The sequence below is a fragment of the Sphaerodactylus townsendi genome, linkage group LG14 (assembly GCF_021028975.2).
Source record: "Sphaerodactylus townsendi isolate TG3544 linkage group LG14, MPM_Stown_v2.3, whole genome shotgun sequence".
NCBI lineage: Eukaryota > Metazoa > Chordata > Lepidosauria > Squamata > Sphaerodactylidae > Sphaerodactylus > Sphaerodactylus townsendi.
In genome coordinates this window covers 33,353,440-33,376,373 of record NC_059438.1, presented here as the reverse complement: position 1 = coordinate 33,376,373, position 22,934 = coordinate 33,353,440, and the positions used below count along the sequence as shown (strand labels likewise).

General features: G+C 44.7%; 1 protein-coding gene across 4 annotated transcripts in view; it reads left to right on the top strand.

The window, feature by feature from the left end:
* LOC125443478 (phosphofurin acidic cluster sorting protein 2-like) overlaps positions 1-21,229 on the top strand; it is an 84,465-nt gene extending 63,236 nt beyond the window's left edge. For all 4 annotated transcript variants that reach the window (XM_048515621.1, XM_048515619.1, XM_048515623.1 and 1 more), the window contains 4 exons: positions 5,852-5,987; positions 9,357-9,583; positions 11,357-11,470; positions 16,894-21,229. In XM_048515621.1, coding sequence (XP_048371578.1) covers positions 5,852-5,987; positions 9,357-9,583; positions 11,357-11,470; positions 16,894-17,006 — 590 coding nt within the window. In that variant the 3' untranslated portion in view covers positions 17,007-21,229. The remainder of the gene's footprint in view (positions 1-5,851; positions 5,988-9,356; positions 9,584-11,356; positions 11,471-16,893) is intronic.
* Positions 21,230-22,934: the final 1,705 nt, after the last annotated feature.

The window sequence follows — 22,934 nt, the reverse complement described above, 5'->3', positions numbered from 1 at the left end:
TCTGAGATGAAGCCGCGATCAAGTTGAAGCCACACTTCACTATCTGTTCCCCTTTCATAGCTCTTGTAAATGTAGTGCTGGAATGCTTGTCAGTTAATATTGCTTTATTTTTGGAGGATATTACCTGCAAAAATCGAAACCCTGGTGGAACTGCTGTTCTGCTGTTTTTATTACAGCCTATTTTCCATGCGGCACTGAAAAGAGATCTGAAGTGACAGTTGAACTGTTGCAAGTTAATCTGAATCTGCTAACGCAGTGATGGCAAACCTTTTCGAGACCGAGTGCCCAAACTGCAACCCAAAACCCACTTATTTATCGCAAAGTGCCAACATGGCAATTTAACCTGAATACTGAGGTTTTAGTTTAGAAAAAATGGTTGGCTCCAAGGCGCACATTACTTGGGAGTAAGCTTGGTGGTAGTCGGTGGCTTTGCTTTGAAGCAATCGTGCAACTCTTCGAATGGGTGAATCACGACCCTAGGAGGGTTTAGAAGCAAGCCCCATTGTCAGCAACCGAGCTTACTCTCAGGTAAAGGATTGTCTTTTAGTTCTTCCCATGAAAATCAGTGGGGTTTAACAGAACAGGGTTACCTACATGTCGTGCCCAGTGGTCCAGGCCAGCCTAGATGTGTGTGCGGGGGGCGAAAATCTGTGATGAACTCTGTGCATGCGTGCCTACAGAGAGGGCTCTGAGTGCCACCTTTGGCACCCGTGCCATAGGTTCGCCATCACTGTCCTAACGCTTGCTGAGCCTGAATATGAAACGTACATATTATAACCAAATAATTTACATAGCTATGGATGTTGTGGTTTGTAGCAGTGCTTCTGAGCATTTCCCACTTATAAAAATGAAAAAATGGGGATAAAGAATTGTCGATCATTATCCAGTTTTCTTAAGACATATATTTCTTAAGACATATATTTCTTAAGACACATCTTAAGACAACCCTGTTGAGAAGGGTTGAAGGTGCTGAAATGATTAAACCCACGAGCACAGAACTGAAAAGCAAACAAATAAATATTTTTAAAAGCTGAGCACCAATTAGAAGCTACTCTCTGGCTGTTGTGGGTTTTCCGGGCTGTGTGGCCGTGGTCTGGTAGATCTTGTTCCTAACGTTTCGCCTGCATCTGTGGCTGGCATCTTCAGAGGTGTATCACAGAGGGAAGTCTGTTACACACTGTGTCCAGACAAGTAACACACTTCTCTCTGTGATACCAGATGGCAGCCACAGATGCAGGCAAAACATTAGGAACAAGATCTACCAGATCACGGCCACACAGCCTGGAAAACCCACCACAACCGGTTGAATCCGGCCTTGAAAACCTTCGACAATGCTCTCTGGATGATTACCTACTGGTTCTCTGGCGTGCAGTGGAACCTGATGCACATAGGGGCAAGATTCCTTGTCCTGGTGTGCTTTCTCTTGCTCTGCATGTTCTTCTTGCTTTTTGTAGGGAAAGCAAGAGCACTTCTGGCGTGACTTTTCGCACCAGAGCCAGGCAAGGGCAGGGATCAGCCTGCAGTGGGTAATCGGCCTCTTTTTTTATGAAATGTTGGTGCGCCCTGCAGGACTTTAATCAATTGATATTTTTATTTCGGTCAAAGACCAGAAGGAATCAAATATAGAATATAAAATCCATATTGTACATTTCCAGACCAAATACAAAATAAAATTGAGGTAACCTGTTTCCAAAGACTGTCCAAACCCTAATATAAGTTCAAGTTAAAAACTGGAATAAAATTTGAATAAACGATAAAATGAGTAATCCAGACTTCCTATCCTTATTGCCCTACTTGACCACGCCTTTTAACAACAGAAGCACTAAATTTTGCCACCTCTCTGGAAATATTAGGATTAGCATCTTCTAAAAGACTTTTCATGGCACAATCCTCGGGGCCAAGAAAACCCTGCAGGACTTTGCAAAGCTAGAAGTGAAATGACAAACCTTGGAAATGCTCAGGGCTTCCAGTTCAAACCTGGCACATTTTCTACTTCCAGGTCTGTCCACAGAGCAGGCGGAGGTACTTATTTGCATTTCTGACCATGAGTCAAGGTGGTTTGCATAGAATAAATGAATGCAGTCAACAGAATGGGACATCCAGTGAACAATGTGATAGGATTATGCCATTTCACAATTGGTTCATCTTTCCCGATGGTTTGCAGATTCCAATTACATGACGCTTTGGAAAGCGACTCAGAGACAGAAGCCATATTTCAGTGCTGTTTTTCTATATACGCATCAGCAGGGGAGGAGGCAGCAGTAGATGTTTACCGAAAGATGTAATGAATTCTGCGATTGATATCATCATAACGGTTTGGGGTGCCTGTCGCAAACACATTTTTCCTGAATCATCCCTGCTCAGAAATAGTGGCTAAAGAAAAAAAACACATTTGAATCTCTCTTTAAGCAAGGAAATGGAAAGTATGTAAATTTGGGAAATATCTTGATCGGATCCAGAGTGCTATGTGAGACAGAAAGGGCTGTAGAATTAGTTAGTTAGTTAGTTAGTTAGTTAGTTAGTTAGTTAGTTAGTTAGTTAGTTAGTTAGTTAGTTAGTTAGTTAAACTTTTATACCGCCCCATCCCCAAAGGGCTCTGGGTGGTATACAACATAAAATATAAATATACATAAATTACTAAAACCTTAAAAACCGATAACAATAATAATAGTGATAATAGAGGCGTCCGACCAACCCCACTTTTAGAATTCTCCCCCAGGAGAGGGGGGGGGGAGGGCGTCGAGTCACATTGGATGGTAGGCCCAGGTGAAAGGGCCAGCTGGGGGGGGCATTGAGGTGATCCCATAGTTGAGGTGATCCCATAGTTAGTTTAAACGTCTCTCCATGTGGTTTCAAGTGGCATCTACACTGGCGATGGGGGCACGTGCTGGCACTGGGAAGCCGCTAGTGCTGGCACTGCACCGATGGGGACATTCCTGGGGGTGAGGCCGAGTTTAGTTGGCTTCCTGAGGGCTTTCAGCCTGGGGGCATCCCCCTTTGCTGGCGTAGACCTACACCACCAAATAAAGCAGCTGCAGCCCATTTGAGCTGCAAAGGGTGCTTATCTACCTGCTATATACAGCAGGTTCAATTTGGTAATGTATCGTATGAACTGACAGAATTTAAACTGTTTAGAATGACATCAGCCAAGAAGATATTGTCTGAGATCCATATATTGTATAGTATGAAGTCCGATAGGGAAGCCATATTCTTAAATGAAGAAAGAACCTTGATTAACATTTGGGTCTTTGAACAGTGGGAGTGTATTCGTATTGCAGAATGGGATTTTCCTCAAATATGCAGTTGCTTTGAAATGGAACACCACTGGCACCTCACACCCAACTGATTATCTAAAATTCTCCTCTCAGCTAGTAATAAGCAGTTTTGTGCCTCTCCAAAAGCAGATTACCCTCATACGTGGTGGTCATCACTCCAGGGCTCAGGTTTATTGGAGAACAGTCCAAAGGACAATTTTCAAGATATGGGAATTGGTCTTTAATTTAAAACCTGACAGTTATCTCTTAGGTTGTGTTGATATCGTAACTGCTTATCCCAGGCAAGCACTGCTCCAATCTCTGCAAGGATGGTATTTGCTTATTATTAGAAACAAGTAATGCTGCCCAGCAACTTGGAATGGTTTTTAAAGATGTGGAAATTGTTATCAATAGTCCAACTAACAGCAATTCAGAATTCTAAGAATTTTAGGGAACAGAAACTGGCCACAATTGGCTGTATTTAAATATAAATCCTTAAACTCTTAGGCCCTTTCCACACAGCAGAAAGGGCACCTCTCCATCAGCAGAAATTATGCCGGTGGAGGGGAGGGAGCTGTTCACATGAGAGCGTGCGAGCGGCCCCTGCAGAGGCCAGCACAGAAGAGGCGGCTCCACATGGAGCCGCCTCTTCTGCGTCCCCCCCCACTCACCTCGTCCTCCAACATCTGTGTCTTCTGCGTCCCCCCCACTCACCTCGTCCTTCCCCTTCCCCTCCCCACAACAGACACCTTGTGAGGAAGGTGGGGTTGAGAAAGTTCCAAAGAGCTGTGACTGGCCCAAGGTCACCCAGCTGGAATGTAGAAGTGGGGAAATACATCTGGTTCACCAGATAAGAGTCCATTGCTCAGGCTGAGGATTCTCCAGGTTAGAGTCCTCCTGCTCTAAACCACTACACCACACTGGCTCTTCTTTAAGGGGCCAAATGCAGCCTCTGGGCTGCATGTTTGATATCCCTGACCTACAGCCATGAAGATTTGTTTAAATGGGATAGCCAGTACCTTCAGTTGAACTCTCAAACCGATGAGCATCCAACAGAGCGATTGCAGAATGGGAGTATTGTACATATTCTTCCTAGCTCCTGCTAATAGCCATGCTGCAGTTTGGAGTCTCCAAGTTGGCTTCATGAGGAGACCTTTGTAGAGTTCATTACAATAGTCTAGTCTCAAGGTGTCTAGGTAGGCCAAGTCAAGGTAAGGGGCCATCTTCTGGACTAAATGGAAGAAAGTGTCTTTGCAGCTGCATTAACTTTCTACTTCAGCAGTTATGTTGGAACCAGGATCCAGGATTAAAAAAACCCCCAAATTTTTAACCAAGTCAGCAAGGATCCGCTGAACCCTATTGAAGCTGGGAAGTACACTGTACAATATTTTAAAGTTTCCTTTTGCCTTTCATCCTAACCCTTGGCCTCTCCTCTGCCTCTTCTGCCATGAGGCACCTCTGCCATATTTGTCTTCCTTCAGTCCCGCGCAGGTCATTGTTGCCACAATTTGTTGCTTGAAATGACCTTAGTCGTTTTCATTTCATGCAGGCGTTGCAGCTACTGGCATCGTGGCATCCTGAACATTTTTAATTATTTGACTGGAAAGAAAACCAGCAACAGTAGCAAACTTTGCTTTTGAAATGCTGGGATTTTCCTTCCCAGCTCCCACGCAACTACAGTTGTGGGCTGTGCACCAAACTGAGTATGTGTGTGCGTGCGTGTGTGTGCAGACTGAGCTTTTAAAAATAAAATGCCAAGGAGCCAATCCTTTAATTTATTTTTATTTTTTATTTATTATTTCAATTTCGATACCGCCCGATCCCCGAAGGGCTCCGGGCGGTGAACAACATAGTATAAAACATTAAGCAGGAGCAAATCCAATACAACACAATACATAGGCTCCATCAATAAAACATCTTAAAATACATAAAAACAGTGGCTAACAATTAACATTTAAACAAAAGGCGTCCAAGCCTCCATTACAACCCACCCCAAAAAGGGGGATGGCAGGCCCCTCAATATGAGGGGCTCTGATGTAGCAGTGTCAGGGCAAAGAGCAAAAAAAAATAATAAAAGTAGCAGCAGCTGGGAGCTCTCCTGAAATGTATCACTGCCTGCTACCTGCAGAGGCGTTCCTCCCATTGGGCAAAGTGGGCAGTTGCCCAGGGCGCCACCTTGTGGCAGGCGCCAAAAATGCAGGTTCGTTTGTGCGATTTTTTTTAATTTTCAGTGTTTTTCTGTTTTTGGCCTGCAGGGGGTGCAGTTTTTAGGCTAGCATCACCAAAGTTTCAGGAATTTTTCATGGAGTGCGGGAGGGAGGCAGCCTGGGGGGGGGGTGGGGCATCAAACTCAGGTTTTTGCCCAGGGCTCCAGTTTGCCTAGGTACGCCACTGGCTACCTGTTGTAGAAACAAATCCCCAGGGGGCAAGATGACTTCTTCATTCTTTATACTGCGAAAGAAGCTTTGTCTTTCAGTGAGGCTAGGTATTCTTAGATGGACATCCTTAAACAGTGAGCGACTGGGGCTTTGGATGCCCGCCTGCTTGGTGCGCAAGTGGTGTTCTGCAGACCAACCGCCTGAATCATTCTCTTTAAGGTGACTCGGATGATGCAGCTCCCTGTAGTTCACGTATCATTTCCTCTACTCCGCCTTCTGTGTCTCCTGCCGTGAAGGACTGTTCCCCTACCCCACCTTCTTCACCGTCTGTCACGGGCAGCTTTTCTTCTTCCAGGTAAAGCAGTTTCCACCTTTCCTCTGGCTTGTGCTCCTGAATGCAAAGTATAAATGGGCTTGCTTGGTGTGGTTTTTCCTTGATTACTCCGTCTGTCCTTGTCAGTGGCCTCAATTCTCTGTCAACACCAACTTTTCTTTGTCTTGTTCAGGCTGTTTTCAGAAGTTAAATTTAGTGAGGTTTCCTGAGAGGCCCTTTTCTCATACTGTCTCTGCGCTATCTTGAGCATTTTTTCATTTTTTTGCAGCCAGACAGACATTAACTCAGTTATCTCTGAAGTGGCTGTGAAGTACACCAAGAAAACCCTCATGTCTTAGAAATTACCTTTATCAATTCAGTTTGAAAACCCTGAAGAAAACCCTGAAGGTTATGCCAAACACGAAAAGAGTAGGAACTCTGCTTAGAGTATTAAATGTGAAAAGGCTTTTGTATGGTCTGTCCCTGGAGATTACTGTTCAGCTCCTTTGGGAAGGTTACATGTTAGGAAATAGTGAGCTAAGAAACACTTCTGTTTAACTCGGGTTGTTTCTGCACAGCAAAATTATACCTGTGTACCACTGGGTTTTTTTTAACCTGGGTCTATTTTATCCTGGGGTGTCCGTTCGCATGGCTGCCCATTTTTTGAAGGAATCCAGTGAAGATCGGGAGGAAATGCTCCAGTTTGTTTCACACGGGACTCTTGTATTTACATTGCAAGCATATTTGAGCATGCCCGGTGTTCCGCATTTTGATTAGCTGTTGTTTTTGAGTGGCAGCTGCAAGCATGTCTGAGCATGCCTGGTGTCCCGTGTTCTGATTGGCTGTTGATTTTGAGTGGCAGCTTGAATGAACGTCAAGCAGGAAGCTCAGGCAGCTGGGTGGGAAAAATAAACTGGGTCTGCTCCTGATTGGTGTTCACATGGTAGCAGGCTCACCCCGGGATTTTTTTAAAGAACCACCAAACTGGCACTTTTTGAATACACTGGGATGAGGGAAATATCGCTGGGCAAACCCGCTTTAGAACCGGGAACCATACGAACATCTCAGCTGCATAGGGATATTTTTCTTGCTCAACCCAGGATATTTTGAGTGTGTGGAAACGACCTTGATTATAAAGGAAAAAGTTGGAAGCCATTATTTAGGAATGCTTTAGGAATAGAATGATGGTGACATTTTTGCTGGCTGGTTTTGTCTGCCTTGTTCTGTTGCAGCCAATTTATCCAGAACAGGTTCTGCACTCCTGAACTTACCGGGACATGTCTGGGTCAGTATATTTTGAGTCACATTAGAACAGTGGTTCTCAACCTGGGGGTCGAACGACCCTTTCACAGGGGTCGCCTAAGACCCTCTGCATCAGTGTTCGCCATCTGTAAAATGGATAAATGTTAGGGTTGGGGGTCACCACAACATGAGGAACTGTATTAAAGGGTCGCGGCATTAGGAAGGTTGAGAACCACTGCATTAGAAGGTGCCGCTACTCCAAGGCTTCAGTTCCAGCACACCTCTGATCCTGGTGGTCAGAAAAGCTCCAGTGGACAGCAGCAGGGTGGCTCAGGGCGGCAAAAAGTGTGGCTCAGTGGGTGGGTGTCACCCATGTCAGAGCAGCACATCAATTTGACCCAAAAGTGGTACAAAGGTCATAAATGTTGCTTAAAGGTGATCTGTTGGTGAAGAAGAATATTTATCTGCTAGATGGTATAAGGCAGTGGTCGGCTGAGACTCCCTTTCTGAGTCCTGCTTACTCAGAATGGAAAATAGATTCTGCCTCTACCCAGTTCAAAGGATTAGAATGAAAGAAGGCTGCATGCACATATTGTCAACGGCTGCATATACCTTTCCTACCATTGACGGCAAACTTATGGGCCGGTAATTTGCAAGGTTAGTCGTGGCCATATCTATAGGAACTGTTGCATATTTGATAGAATGGTTACTGGGAAATTGATTTGAGTAAAAAGCAGCTAGCTTCTTATCCATTAGACTTGGAGGATCCTTTCACCAATTTCAGCTGATGAACCAGTTTTTTTACCCTTTCTGGATGGGAAAGATCTTACCGCTTTGCCTTATGCCCTGATAACAGCTAGATTACTACAGTGTGATTTACTTAGGGTTGCCCTTGAAGGTTGTTTGGAAGATATAGTTGGTACAGAATGACCTGAGATGGATCGTAGGGACCATATCACTCCAGTCTTGTTTCATACACTGGCTCCTAATTTTCTTCTGGGTGCAATTCAAGGGGTGGTATTGACCTTTAATGCAGTTTCATCTGCATATGGAAAGGAAAGGACTAAGGACAGGGAATTGTACTCAGACAGTGAGAGCTGGGCTAGGAATGTTGGACAGTGCTTATCTACCACAGATGTATACATGTTGGAGTGCAAAAGTAGAGGAACGTGAATCCGTCAGTATGTATTCTAGGTCACATTAACTTTTCAGGATTGGGGGGTAGTAACGAGAAGGGCGTGAATAATTTTTGTGCACTTTGACTTTCACACTCAGTTCAATCTCATTTGGTTGGTCTCATTTTTTTTATTTGATTGATTCATTGACTGGCTGAATAGCTTTTTTGCAGATGGCATTTGAAAATGGCATATTAAAAAGCACTTAAGTCAGAGCTCACACTTGTATTCATACTGTTGCTCAAGGAACACAACCATGTATGCACGAGTCTTCCATTAAAGGCGCGCTGTTTTGTTCAAACAACGTTATGAACTTGAGGAAAGGGCCCCACTGAAGTTTTGATGGATTAATGCCACAATGCTTTAGCTACCAAGGGATAGCTCTCCTTAATTATTGCCTCATAGTTAGAAGGTGCTGATTGGAAGTCAGTCACAAAAGGGATATGAGTTCTTTGTTGTTGTCATTTCCTGGGGCCTTTCAGGAACTACAGGAGAGAGGATATTATACCCCCACCCCCACTGACATGCAGGCCTAGGAAGAAAGGTTTCAAGGGAAAACTCAAACACAGAAAATGGTTTGGATCCCCCCCACCCAAGTGTCCATTCTACTCTTTGAATGTTACTCTCATTTAGTTAATATCAGTTTTCAGCTGGTGAAAATTACTTGACAAAGCAATCCAGATTGCTGGGAGAGTGCAGAGGCGACAGCATTATATTTTGGAGATGGATGTTTGCTTCTAAGTCAACACATACCTAGTTCCTGTGTGACATAAATTTGTCTCGGGGATGAAATGAATGAGGCCATTAGATTATTGATGGAGCTTGGACATGCTGAGAGCTTTTGGAAACAGACACATGTTTGTGTCAAGTTATGCTCTATCACTGGGTAATAACATGAACAGCCAAGGGATCTGCATGCTTTTTTTTTTTTGCATCTGAAGTTCATGCGCTTGTCACAGTTTTTAGACCAAAACCTTTTCTTCCGTTCTTTTAGCCAGAGCTTTGGCATGGAGTTGATGGGACTACAAGTGGATTACTGGATTGCAACTCATCCCATGGAGAAGAAGAGAGACCTAGAGAAAAGAGATCCCTCTACTGCTAAGAACACCCTGAAATGCACTTTCCGGTCTCTCCAGGTCAGCCGGCTCCCTGCAAGTGGGGAAGCGGCTTCCACTCCAACTATGTCGATGACGGTGGTCACGAAGGAGAAGAACAAAAAAGGTGTGGGGAAAGATCTTCATGTTGGCCAGGTTTTCTTCCCCTGTCCCTAGCTGCCCAGAACTGAAGGAAAGGGATATCATTTGAGGCCCGACTTTATGTGACATGCTTTTAATCGCATCATAGGCCCCTTCCGCACACGCAAAATAATGTATTTTCAAACCACTTTCGCAACTGTTTGCAAGTGGATTTTGCCATTCCGCACAGCTTCAAAGAGCACTGAAAGCAGTTTGAAAGTGCATTATTCTGCATGTGCGGAATGAGCCATAGTTACCAACTAATTTTGGCACTGGTCAAGTTGGGCTGTCTGCTGCCTTTACAGATCAAAGCAGCAATGATGCCAGTAATGCTGGAAAAACTCCTCATGGAGGTTTTCGGTCACACAACGAGCAGGGTACGCAGAGGCTAAGCAGAGCGGAACAGATCTCAGAACACGTGCGTGAGCTTTGGCACAAAGAAAGGTCAGAGTCGTTTGTAGTTTCTATTCTAATAAAAAGAGTACTTATTAGTGAACTCCATTCTGGATAGAAAGGGAGATAGATAGGTTCACTATTCTATTCTAATCTAGCTGGATGGAGTTGGATGCATGGAACATCCATGCTCCCTACCCACGTGGTGCTGTGGATAGAGCGAGAGCAAGATGGAGAGAGCGAGAGAGAGTGAAAGACCAGAAGGAAGGAAGCCCTAAGAGTAGCATTCTAACATCAGAGGAATAGAGCTGGCATGATAGAGAAAAGGTGACAGTCCCCAGGTCCCTATCTAACCTCTGGCTAACTAGTAAAACACCCTCTGTGGGTCGAGGCTGGAAACAGCATAAAGTCCTCTTCCAACAAGTAACTCTCTCCCATGGGCTACGTTTGAGCCCAGTTAGAACCTTAGAGACTAACAAGATTTTATAAGCTTTCAAGTCAAGTCAAAGCTTCCTTCTCTCTCAAAAGTTTATACCCCCCCCCCACCTTATTGATTTCTAAAGTGCTTCTGCGCTTGAATCTAGCTGTTGTACTGCAAACCAACATGGCGATCCCAATGAAATTCTCCATGGGGTGTCTGTATCTGACTTCCCATGATTGCGAGAATGGGTTTGACTCGGATGTTTTTCTGGGATGAAAACAGAACTGTAGGATGTGCCCCTGGATTGGCATTCTTCCTTAGAAGATACTGCTCTGCCTTGACCAATGCATTGATGGAGGCCTGACTGCCATTATAATCTTGAGTAACTGGAGATAACAATTCAGCAATAAGAACAAGCAAGCAAACATAAGGCATTCTTAATGGAAAGATTTAATGATTCAGCAATAAGAAAAGAACAAGCAAAGAAATGAAGGCCATTCTTACTGATATATGCCCACCCAAAGAAAAGCACTTACAAAATGTTATTTCAAGTACAGGTGGTAGATTGTTGCTCATACATAGTGGAGTCTTGTCACACTGCATTCTGAGTTTAAGGACAGGCTAATAGGCTAAGGACTCTGGTTTGCAACCACTAAATGCTGGTTTGCTTCTGAAGTAGAGTACTAAACTGGATGCCCCATGGGACCAAACCAACTAGAACACTTATTGGCTTTGTGTTTCTCAAAGGCATCTGTTGGGGCTCTAAGCTTAGCTTGCCCCGAGCTCCTACCTCAACATCTTCCTCAAAAATAAGAACCCATTTTGTAACGTGTAGCTCAAAGAAAATATTTTGCTACATTAGCATCAGAGTTCTCTAGACATTGAGCTCCTGTCTTGCAAAAGGAATGTGGTGATGTTTTTAAACGTCTGCTTGATTTCTTCTAGTGATGTTTCTGCCCAAGAAAACAAAAGACAAGGAATTTGACGCTAAGAGCCAGTGTATTGAAGGGATCAGTCGGCTGATTTGCACCGCCAAGCATCAGCAAACCATGTTACAGGGTAAGTGTTCATCAATCGGTTCTCAAACACAACCTCTTTTAATCAGTCTGCCTTACTCCCTGCTGAGGCTTGTGAGTTGATCAGTACAGAGATGGGTGCCTTTTGGAGTCATGAGGTAGTCTTACCAGCTGTCCATGGACTCTTGATGAAGTAGTTTCCCATTTGAGAGAGAGGGTGGTCACTTGACATCCTAGATGTATTTTAACCAGGCTGTCTGCTGTCACAGTTTGGAATCGGATCACTGCTGAAATAGTTGGCATATTCTTGAGAGGATGGTTTTGAGGACCGGGGCTGTGTGCTTCCTCTTGTTTTGACATTAGATATGTAGTCTGAGCATTCTTGAGTTTGCTCTAGGAAGATCCAACCCCTCCTCTCAGCCGAGGGCCAGCATCACTCCAACTTGGCATTTCCTGCAAGCTCTTAGGATATATCTTGGCTATCAAAATACCTAATTATGGAATATTGGACTATCAAAATTCCTAATTCTAAGCATGGTCTCAGAATGTAGATCAAAACATCTGCAGAATGGGGCCATGATGTTTGCAGAAAAATCTGAAAATGTAAAAAAAAGGGGGTGAAAAGGGATAAAATCCCCAAAGCTCAGTGCGTAGGAGAAAACACCAAGATATGTCTTTGGCACCTTTTTGAGGGAGAAACAGGAAGTAGGGAAGCCCAGAAAGGTGCTGCTGCTGCTGCTGGTGAGGCAGGCAAGGCAAGATGGAGATAGATGTCACCACTATCTAGACATGGTTAATGAAATGAGCAAGTGGGGAAGCCAGGAGGCGGAGAGGCACCACTGCTGCTGAACTGGCAAGTCAGGCAGGGGTGATGGTGTGAGCAAAAGGGGTAGGGGCAGGGAAGGGAGGCTGAGAGGGTACTGCCACCAGGCAGGCAACTGCGCTGGCAGAGGCAGTAGCAGGGGTGTACCTAGGCAAACTGGCGCCCGGGGACAAAACCTGAGTTTGGCGCCCCCCCTCCCCCCCCGCCCGGTGTATGGGCGGCCACCCTCTCCCACCATGACCAAACAATGATTTTTTGTACCAGCTCACAAAACACCTCCCACTCCCAGCAAAACATACATGGCTCTCTCCCCACCAACTCTTTTCCTAATTTCCTAATCACAACAACCCTATGAGGTAGGTTGTTAGCCTGAGAAACAACTCCAAGCCAGTGCAAGTGGGTATTAAGCATGTAAATCTCTCACGAATCACCCCCAGCAAAACATTTACCAAACAAATGTCAGCATCATCTCTCACAAAACACCTTCAGTGGAAACAGCATCACTTTCAATGGTGTTTAAACTAGGGAGCTCAGATTCTTCTTTTAAATCTACCTTATAGGGACAATCTGGGGTCCCCTCGGGTTAAAACAAAATTAGAAAGTGATGCTGTTTGGGGGTGGAATTCTCCTCCCACCCTGAAACAGCATCACTTTTGAGGGGGTTGGAGATTCAGATGGAAACAAATGCACAGTCATATTCGGCTGGAATCTGGGCAAATTTGGGCACATTCGGACAAAAATTGTCTGATTATGTCCCTGCCCAAATATGAACAAATGCTGTGAATGCAAGGTATTTGGGTTTGGGGGGGGGTATTTCTTGGTGTTTTTTTTCAGGCCTGCAGGGAGCGGTGATTTTTTAAAGCTAGGTGGCACCATGATTTCAGAGGGCATCATCCAAAGAGACTGCTCCAGTATGATACCACCGAAGTTTGGCGATGTTTGGTTCAGGGGCAGCAAAGTTATGGATGATACCCTGAAAATTTGGTGTCACTTCAGCTTTAAAATACATCCCTTCAGGCACCCTAAGACATTTGCCCAAGATTCTTTAGAATTTTGAAGTGACTTTGCTCCCATTTGTAGAATTTCTGAGGGCAGGCTGCACATTTTTTTAATATCTTCGCCAAGACTTTCAAAGTGGCTCCAAGAGGCTTTTTTGAGTAATAGCATCCAAGCTTGGGTGAGCTTTAGCTTCTGGAGTGGGCAGGAGGGGAGAGTTGAGAGAGTTCTGAGAGGGAACTCAGCCCACAGGCTTTCATGTGCAGGAGGCCCGGGGAAACAAAATAAGCCTTTTGGGGGCCCATAAAAATTGAACCCCCAGCAGCTAAAAGGTCTCCAAACCTTGATGCTATTGGCCACCAGGGAGGCCCTCCTGGAGCCACCCTGAAAGTCTGGTGCCTCTATCTTCAAAAATGTGCAGCCTGCCTACACATTCAAGAAATTCCCCATTGGCTACAATGGAGCAAAGTCACTGCAAAACAAAGAATCTTAGGGAAATGTCTTGGGGTGCCTGGAAGGGGTGTATTTTTAAAGCTAGTGACACCAAATTTTCAGGGTATCATCTGTTAGATTATTCTTATGATGTACTCCCATGTTTGGTGAAGTTATGTTCAGGGGGACCAAAGTTATGGTCCCTCAAATGGGTAGCCCCATCTCAGGTTAGCTCCCATTGAAAACAATGGGGATGGGGCACCCTTTGGGGGGGTCCACATAACTTTGCTTCCCCTGAACCAAACCTCACCAAATTTGGGTGGTATCATCAGGACAGTCTCTGGATGGTTCCCTGAAATTTTGATGCTGCTAGCTTTAAAAATGCGCCCCCTGCAGGCCGGAACGTGAAAAACACTTAAAAATTTAAAAACACACAAACAACCTTGAAATGTTGGCGCCCCCCCCCCCACGTGACCAAATGGGGGGCGCCCGGGGACAAAGGGTACCCCCTGTCCCTAGGCAGGAACGCCACTGGGCAGTAGGACGGGGGGGGGGGGCAGAAAAAGGGTGCAAGAGGAAATGGGAACCAGCAGGGATTGGGATTTCCTCTCCCCCCTGAGTTCCTTCTAGTCCCCTGATTTTAGTGGTATTACTCCATAGTATTGGTAGATTATCCATAGCCACAGCTCTCTGTGAGCAATGTCATTGTTTTACAGTCTTCCTGAAGGGACATATTTCATTTTTAATTTAGTCTGTTTAGTTGGCTTGTTCATTGGCCATGAACCCACAGGTCAAGAGCCAAAAGCCACGAGCCCTTTGGTTCTTGCCCTCCAGTTCACACCAGAGGCTCATACTTCATGCAAGCTCTGACTTTTAAGGGGGTATCTGTGAAAGAAAGGGACAAAGACTTACCTCCAGCTCCACTCGGGTGCTTTCGATTCCCACTTGCCCACCAGTGAATAAACAGTTCATTCCCCCCCCCCCCCCAGGGCTTTAACAACAAAACCAGTGGGTGAACAGTTTAAAATTCCAGGGCATTCTATTGGGAATTGGGAAGTCACTACTCTCATACAAAAGGACTTCAAAGGGAGAATCCAACATGAAATTGCTTACTGAATTCCTCAAGAAGTATAACACCATCTCTTCCCTCCTGACCCCGACCTTCACAAGGACTTTGGATTCCCCACTCCTTATAGGTGTCAATATTTTGTATATCCCACCCCTTGAAGATGATAATTATATAAACAAATTAGGTCGGTCTGCTTCTCACGTGTCACCCTGAACTATCCTAGATCAGCTTTTATATTCATTCCACCTTTTATGTCTGTCAGCAGTTAAGAATGGTCCTGACCACGTCTGAATGAATTGGCTACTGTTTTAATTAGATCTTGTTTTGAAATGGCCATTCTCTACAAAATCTTCCCTCCCCTTCCTGCTTTTCTGGTGTTTGCTGCCTTCAGTATCACTTCAATAGCCTTATTGATGTACAGTTTATTCACATGATGGGGTGAGCTCTGACTCATGAAAGTTTATGCTAGAGAATTCTTATTTTATTTTGGTTTGTTCCTGTAGAGGAACTAATATACAGAAGGGTGGGGATGATTATGTAAAGGGATTTTCATTTAGAATCAGTAGAAGAAGCAAGCCTTTATTGGCATAGATTTAGAATCAGTAAAGCAAGCACCTGGTTGCTTTGAATTTATACAGGTCCTTCAGACCTAGGATGCTGAAGGATTTGTTGAATTTCCCCTTAGAAGCTCTGTCTTTAATTTTTGAAAATACTTGGAAGACAGAGGTAGCACTGGGGGACTAGGGAAAGGCTAACATTGTACCTTTTTTTTTAAAATAAAGGGGGAAAAAAGATCCAGGAAATTGTAAGCCAGTAAGTTTGACAATGAATGTTTGGAGAAAGACAGTGTGATTGTTCAACCTCAGCACAGCTTTTTCTTAGGAACAAGCCGTGTCAGACCAATCTGTTCTCTTTTTTTGAGACAGTTACTAGTTTAGTGGATATGGGGAATTCTGTGGATGTGGTCTGTTTGGATTTGAATAAAGCTCTTGACATGGTGCCCCATGATGTTCTTGTTGAGAAGTTGACAAGATATGGAATAAACCCCATTACTGTTAGGTAAATTAAGATCTAGGTAGATCGTACACAAAGGGTGATCGTTTGTAGTTCCCCATTATCTTGGAGAGAGGTGAGAAGGGTGTCTCAGAGTTCTGTTTGGGGCCAGGTGCTGTATAACATCTGTATTAATAACATAGATGAGGGAATTCAGACTGTGCTTATCAAGTTTGCAGATGATACTAAACTGGGTGGGGTAGCTGATACCTTGCAGGGAAGACATAGGATACAGCTGGACTTGGATAGGATGCCCCCAGGAAATAAAATGAAGCTAAACAGGGACTAAGTGTAAAGTGCTGCACCGTATAAACATTCGTTGGAGTGTCTTGATGGCTTCTGTAGTCCTTTTTGTTCTTTGGGTCCGGGGTCTCTTTGGAATGTTGTTTGTCAGAGTTCTGTGGGCAGTTGTAATGGTTTGAGGTCATACACTTTTGTAATGCATGTTGTTTTTAATCTGTTATCCACCTTGGGGCCCAGTTGCCTGGATGAAATGCTGAATTATAACAGTTCTAAATAGATACATCTTGAGAAGAAGCAGCAAAAATGGAGGTTGGTGGAAAATATAAAAACCAGCCACTGATCACATGTCCAAATGGAACACACCAGGCACATACAACAAAGAGTCAAAGGGGGAAGTTTGCTCATCCTTGTATCATCAGTTCTGGAGATTAATTTTTGTTGATGTAGGGGTGGCCAACCTATGGTGCTCCAGTTGTTCATGGACTACAATTCCCATCAGCCCCTGCCAGTATGGCCAATTGGCCATACTGGAAGGGGCTGATGGGAATTGTAGTCCATGGACAACTGGAGCACCATAGGTTGGCCACCCCAGAGTGTAACCCCCTAACATCATGTTTCCTTTCCACATGTGAGAGCTCTCTGTCGCTTGGTCCACCCACTGGGCTGCTAAGTGGTACCAAAGAATCTCGGTACTCATGTTGCGAGGGATAAGTTACATCACCTACCTTTGTAAAACATATATGAGCTTTCGGAGGGAGAGAAATTGTCCTGGAGGAAGCTCCTTAGCCCCAAAATCACCAGCTGTGGTCCATACCTTAACCGCCTCCCTTTTTTCTGTCTCTTGTTGCAGTCTGGATTGACGGCGTGGAATGGAATGACGTGAAATTCTTCCAGCTAGCAGCACAGTGGTCCTCTCATGTCAAGCACTTCCCCATCTGCATTTTTGGGCATTCCAAATTTTAACGTGGCTGCGTTCGGAGAACCATTTTGCCAGCAACACCACCTGAGTGCCAACTGTTAGTGCTCTCGTGAAATCCCTTACAGATGCGTTTGGATTGCCGCTCAATCCCTTTCCTGCTCGTTTTTCAGTTGGCTGCAAGGGGAAACGGCACTTAACAACAGCTGCAAGCCCGTCCTGTGTCTAGACGTCCAACTAAAACCCATAAAAAGATCCACCCGATGGAGTTTGCACTCAACTAACTTTTCGGTACAACTTTGACCACTAAATGTGAAATACCATTCGTAATGCTTTTACAACATTACATTGCCAAAAAGTAGGTCCAGGCAAAAGTAGCTGGTGTCCAGCTTTCTATTCAGGTGTCTTTCACAGTGGCATCCATATCAGTACACCAAAGCACAGACCACCATCCAGGTACTGCATTCCTTCCGTTTTATTTCCTCATTAGTTTGGAGCACCCTGTTTACCTGACCGTAAGACTGGGTTTGTTTCCAAATGTGCCATCAAGAAAAAAAAAGAAGGCATCTTAGATCTGCATAGAGGTTACAACTATGTACAGTAATGAACTACTGTGTATAACTATTTTTTAAAGCAGGATTGTCTTCCATTCATATAAATGCTGCACATTAACCATCTTCCCTGTACTCTACCGTTGCTCTTCTTGCACACTGTATGAATCTTGTTTTGGGGGTGGGGGGTGGGTGCTTTGAAGGATACGTCCAAGTTCCCTTTGACTTGCCCAGACTGTGCAAGGAATCCTAAAAGAAGACATCCCCAACGAATATGAAATGCACACCTCTTGCTGTAAAATATCATAATGTGGGTCTCTAAATACAAGGCAGGTTGGAGAGGGATAACAGGGCGTTCAGAACTCAGAATGCTTGCGGGAGCCTTTCCCACCTGGCCCCAGAGAGTCTTCACCTCCGTTTATGATCTCGTTAAAGCCCAGCCTATTCAAACTTAGTTTTTCCTACTGTTCAGTAATTATCTAGCTCTGTGTAGACTAATTTCCCTGTAATCGACAGTCAAAAACTGTTAGGGGCTGACAACTCTTCATTCGCTTTGAAATGTCCAGCTTGCTGAGAGCTACCCCTTGGGTAGAGCAGATCAGGTCAGCTGCTGCAAGTTTCAGACTTTGAGGGCTCTACACTTCAGTGCCACGCTGTTGAGGGAGGTGTTTGGGGAGGCTGGTATGCAGGCCAGTGGTCTGAAGGCAAGCCACCAGAGATCCAGAAACAAAGGCCCCTTCCGCACATGCAAAATAATGCGTTTTCAAACCACTTTCACAACTGTTTGCAAGTGGATCTTGCTATTCCACACAGCTTCAAAGAGCACTGAAAGCAGTTTGAAAGTGCATTATTCTGCATGTGCGGAATGAGCCAAAGCTAGCTGCCATATATGATGGCTATGGCCATCTGGCACGAGCCGCAAGAGTGACAAGAGCTGGAACGGCAGGCATTGCAACGTCATTCCCAGACATCAGGATGGCCATGCTTTGTTGTGAATTGGGGACCTGTACAGGCTGACCTGTCAGAGGCCCCACACAGCTTGTCCTTCCTTGTACCGGATAAAACAGGGTCTGTGGGCTGGAGGCATCAGTTGACCGCTCATCTCCCTTTTGAAAAGCGAGTGCTGTGGAAAACCTCGGCAAAGCCACTCCCGTGTGTTGTGCGCCATGTCTGAGGATTGCCTCTTTGCTTCCGCTTCTGGAAGTTGGTGTTCCTGTTTGATTAAGTCCTTTCAGAAAGAAACAGCTCCCTGCACCCTAACCATAAGGCCCGGTCATGGAAATCTGCCTTCCTACTCGATGATAGCCGCCTGCGGTGTGTTAAGCACAGAGGCTCCGGTGATGTGAAATTAAGCGAACCTGACCGGATGACTTAGCAGACACCTCTCAGATACTTGGGAGTGGTTTTCTAATCACTCACCCCAGAACGAAAAACAGCAGCTCGCATCTCGGCACTGTACATGCTCCTATCAACTGTTGAGGGAGACAGGGTTTTTAGGGGAATAAACAGTGGGGGTACTTGCGGCAGGCAGGGAGAAACAGTGTTTGGCAAATGCAGTGACAAAGCTTATTCTCTCCCTTGGGCATCCGTGCGAAGTGTTTTCTAGTGTGGTACTAGAGGTTCATTTCCCACCACTAAAGTGTGAGTCTCTGTGTTCTTGAGTGTGCATGGCAAGACCATTGTCCTTAACGTCTGAGCTGCGTATGCCTCCCATAGTGACCTCATTGTCACAGCATTAGCATGGCACCAGCACACCAAGACTCCTGAGTCCCTCCAGATGCAATGGCATAACTTCAGACATCTGCCGCTGTGGTGCTTTGGCCTCATCTGAAACCCTTTTGAGCCAGGGCCTCGGAGGGGGCTGAAAGACACCTTGCTCCTTCCCGCATGAAAAGTTGCCGAGCCAAGTCTCCTTCATTCTGTACTTGTGCCTTTGACTTTTAGGATGGAAAGATGGATGTGGCAGCATTGAGAAGGGCCTTGAATTAGGGGTCCCCCAGATACCTTACACCACTTAGCACTCTGTGACCCAAGAATCACGGTCAAAGCACATGTTATCTGTTGTTGACTTTGTGGTCCTCAGGTCCACTTGTTCTCATATGTGCAGGTCAATTCTTTGATATGGTTTTTTACAGATACTTGCAATATTCTTGGCAACATAAATCATGTTCTTTTGTGTACTTCTGATCACTGTACTTAGAGCCAACTGTAGCATATCTGTTAGCCATGGTGACTAAATACCGGTGCTGGGAAGTAGCATTGGGGAAACCCTTGGCCTTTATGCCCTGCTAGTTGGCCACTGTGTGAAACAGGGTGCCTGGACTAGGTGGACCACTGGTAGTCCATGTAGGCTCTTCTGATGTTCTTACATGTTCTTATGATTTCTATAATTCCTGATGACTGTTTACATCTCATTGCTTTCTGCTGAGTGAACCTTGAGAGCATCTGTACTTCTGGAACCAGAGATTCAAATTTGTTCTCTGCAGAAAATTTTGAGGCACTGCAATTATTGACAACCTTTTGAAATTGTTGTGATAGAGATGGATGATGTTCCTCCTCCTACGTTGTTTAGCAACAGACCTTTGTGTTGTTCCTTGCTCCAGACTGAGTTGTCTCCACTATCCATGTGCTTGGGAGGCAACCATTAGTGATGCCATAGTACCATCCAGCGATGTGGCTTCCGATCTCGTGGATTTCACAACAAGAACCAAATTAAGCTAAGCAGTTCTTGCCAGGAGCGACATACAAACTGTTCACTTGGAGTACTGAGCAATGTCTTATTGAGCCAACAGATGCAGACTGAAGTATCGGTACCTATATTTTAACTGGATCTTTCTATGTTTGTTGTCTGTATTATCGAAACTCTACAACTTTGAAGGCAGGGCAACCTACGTGGAAATTCTCATTTGCTTTGATAAAGGAAAACCTGTTCGTTTTCAAGGACTTCTGCTATTGGAGTTCTGCAGGGGTATTTTTCTGAATGCTGAAATAGCAGTACAGTTCACTGTAACGACGGCAAAGATTCAGTCCTGATATACTCCTAGTGAATCGTAATTTTGTACATGATGCAAATATAGCACAAAAGTGCCTGTATGAGGAGTTTAGTGGGGAAAAAATCTACTTGGGCAGTACGATAAGCATGTCATTCCCTCTTGTAAGGTAAAAAAAAAAGTTCTTCACAAGCTGGTCAGTTTCCCTTTGTTCTTGCCCTGGACAGCATCTTACAAGTGAATTTGCAAGTGGTCTGCAGTGGGCAAGTGCGAAAACCTGCCGAGCTCTTCTTTCCTTGATCTGAGATTGCAAATGCCTTAGCAGACCAGGTGCTCGGGAGCAGCAGCAGCAGAAGGCCATTGCTTTCACATCCTGCATGTCAGTTCCCAAAGGCACCTGATGGGCCACTGCGAGTAGCAGAGTGCTGGACTAGGTGGACTCTGGTCTGATCCAGCAGGCTCTTTCTTATGTTCCTGTCTCCTAAGGTTGCCCCTTCTAATAGGAAGCGGCTATTATCACTCCTAGTTCAGGATCAGCTAAGCTCACCTGCAACCTTACGAGCTATTTGGGAGGGCCCTGTATCTCCTTAGGAGTGTAATCATTTTCTCGTCAGGAACCTGGGATCTTGCAAGTGGTTGTGGTGTTCAGATGTATATGGCAATTCAAAACAACCTGTACGTGCTTACTCACTACACTGACATGTTCTTCAGAATTTATAAACCAGAATTAGGCTCATTCCGCACATGCAGAATAATGCACTTTCAAACTGGCTTCAGTGCTCTTTGAAGCTGCGTGGAATAGCAAAATCCACTTGCAAACAGTTGTGAAAGTGGTTTGAAAACACATTATTTTGCCTGTGCGGAAGGGGCCTTAGATTGATCACACGCCAGAATACAAGTCCTGCAGCCATCCTGGGGGTTTAATGTTATACCCCCACATGGTTTGCCAACAGTTAATATGTGTAGAAGCCAAGTTTTGATGAAGCACCTTTTAATGTTTTGGGGTTGTTGTTGTTTTTTTTTGCCTTATTGCTGCAGGTGTTCGTTTCAGCCAAAGTTCTTACCAGGGGCAAGGAAGGCAAGCTTTCTAATTATGTGGGGTTAAATTCTTTTGTAACAAATCTAGTACTGACAGGGACTTTGCTTATGCTAAATAAATTAAGACTGGGGGAATGCTGTTGGCCGTTGTCACCTCCCAAATTTGTGGGTGCTTCTGGGATTCCTCCGTTACCTTTTGCCTCTAAACTTGCACTCAAAATAGGTTGTAAATTAGTAATTCTCATGGGCAAGAATAGGAAACAAATAACTGCATAGGAGTTGAATCCTAGACTTCTTGAGCAGCAGGAGATTTGGTCATACCTTTAGAAGAGCAGGAAGGATGCTATACCTGGCAGCATAGCCCAAGAAGCACCTGGTGAGGTTGGTCTGTCCTGAGGCTGTAAAGGTCATTGCTCATTTTCATTCACTGTCAAATGAAGGAGGAATGTTGCCTCTTGGTAGCAGCTATCAGTTCGTCTGTTGTATTTAAGATGGTAAATGTAAATAACACTTTTGCAATAAACGGCAATGTATACAACTTTATGAAATATTTTATGATACTAATGCATCACTAATAAACTGAATTGGAAAGTCTGATTCTGTGTTTTGCTTTGCAGTTAGTTTTTATCCTTTGTGCTTCAAAATACCTTGGGAGTAGAGCTTACATTACTGAGATGATAAATACCTTTTAGCTAAAAATAGAGCAGTCACACATGCAGATTTAATCCAAGGAAGCTGAAGGAAGAACTTTGCATAATTGCTTCAGTGGTACAACATTTCAGCAGAATTTCAAGAATCCTGATACAATATCCTTATTGCGGTGGGTCTTTTCAGTAAGGCCATTGGGCAGTATAGCCATTGTTCGCTTCTGCAGGAAGGAAACCAAGGGGAGTAAGAAGGAAAATATATTCAGTCACCTGAATATTCAGCAGTGGTGTAGGAGGTTAAGAGCTCATATATCTAATTTGGAGGAACCGGGTTTGATTCCCCGCTCTGCCACCTGAGCTGTGGAGGCTTATCTGGGGAATTCAGATTAGCCTGTACACTCCCACACACGCCAGCTGGGTGACCTTGGGCTAGTCACAGCTTCTCGGAGCTCTCTCAGCCCCACCTAACTAACAGGGTGTTTGTTGTGAGTGGGGAAGGGAAAGGAGATTGTAAACCCCTTTGAGTCTCCTGCAGGAGAGAAAGGGGGGATATAAATCCAAACTCCTCCTCCTCTTCTAAAAAGGTGGATATTGGTCCAATGGAGACACAGTGGGAAATGCCTCTCCCATGGATGGATGATAAAGCCTTTTTGATTGGCCTTGGCTCATTCCGCACATGCAAAATAATGCACTTTCAAACTGCTTTCAGTGCTCTTTGAAGCTGTGCGGAATGGCAAAATCCACTTGCA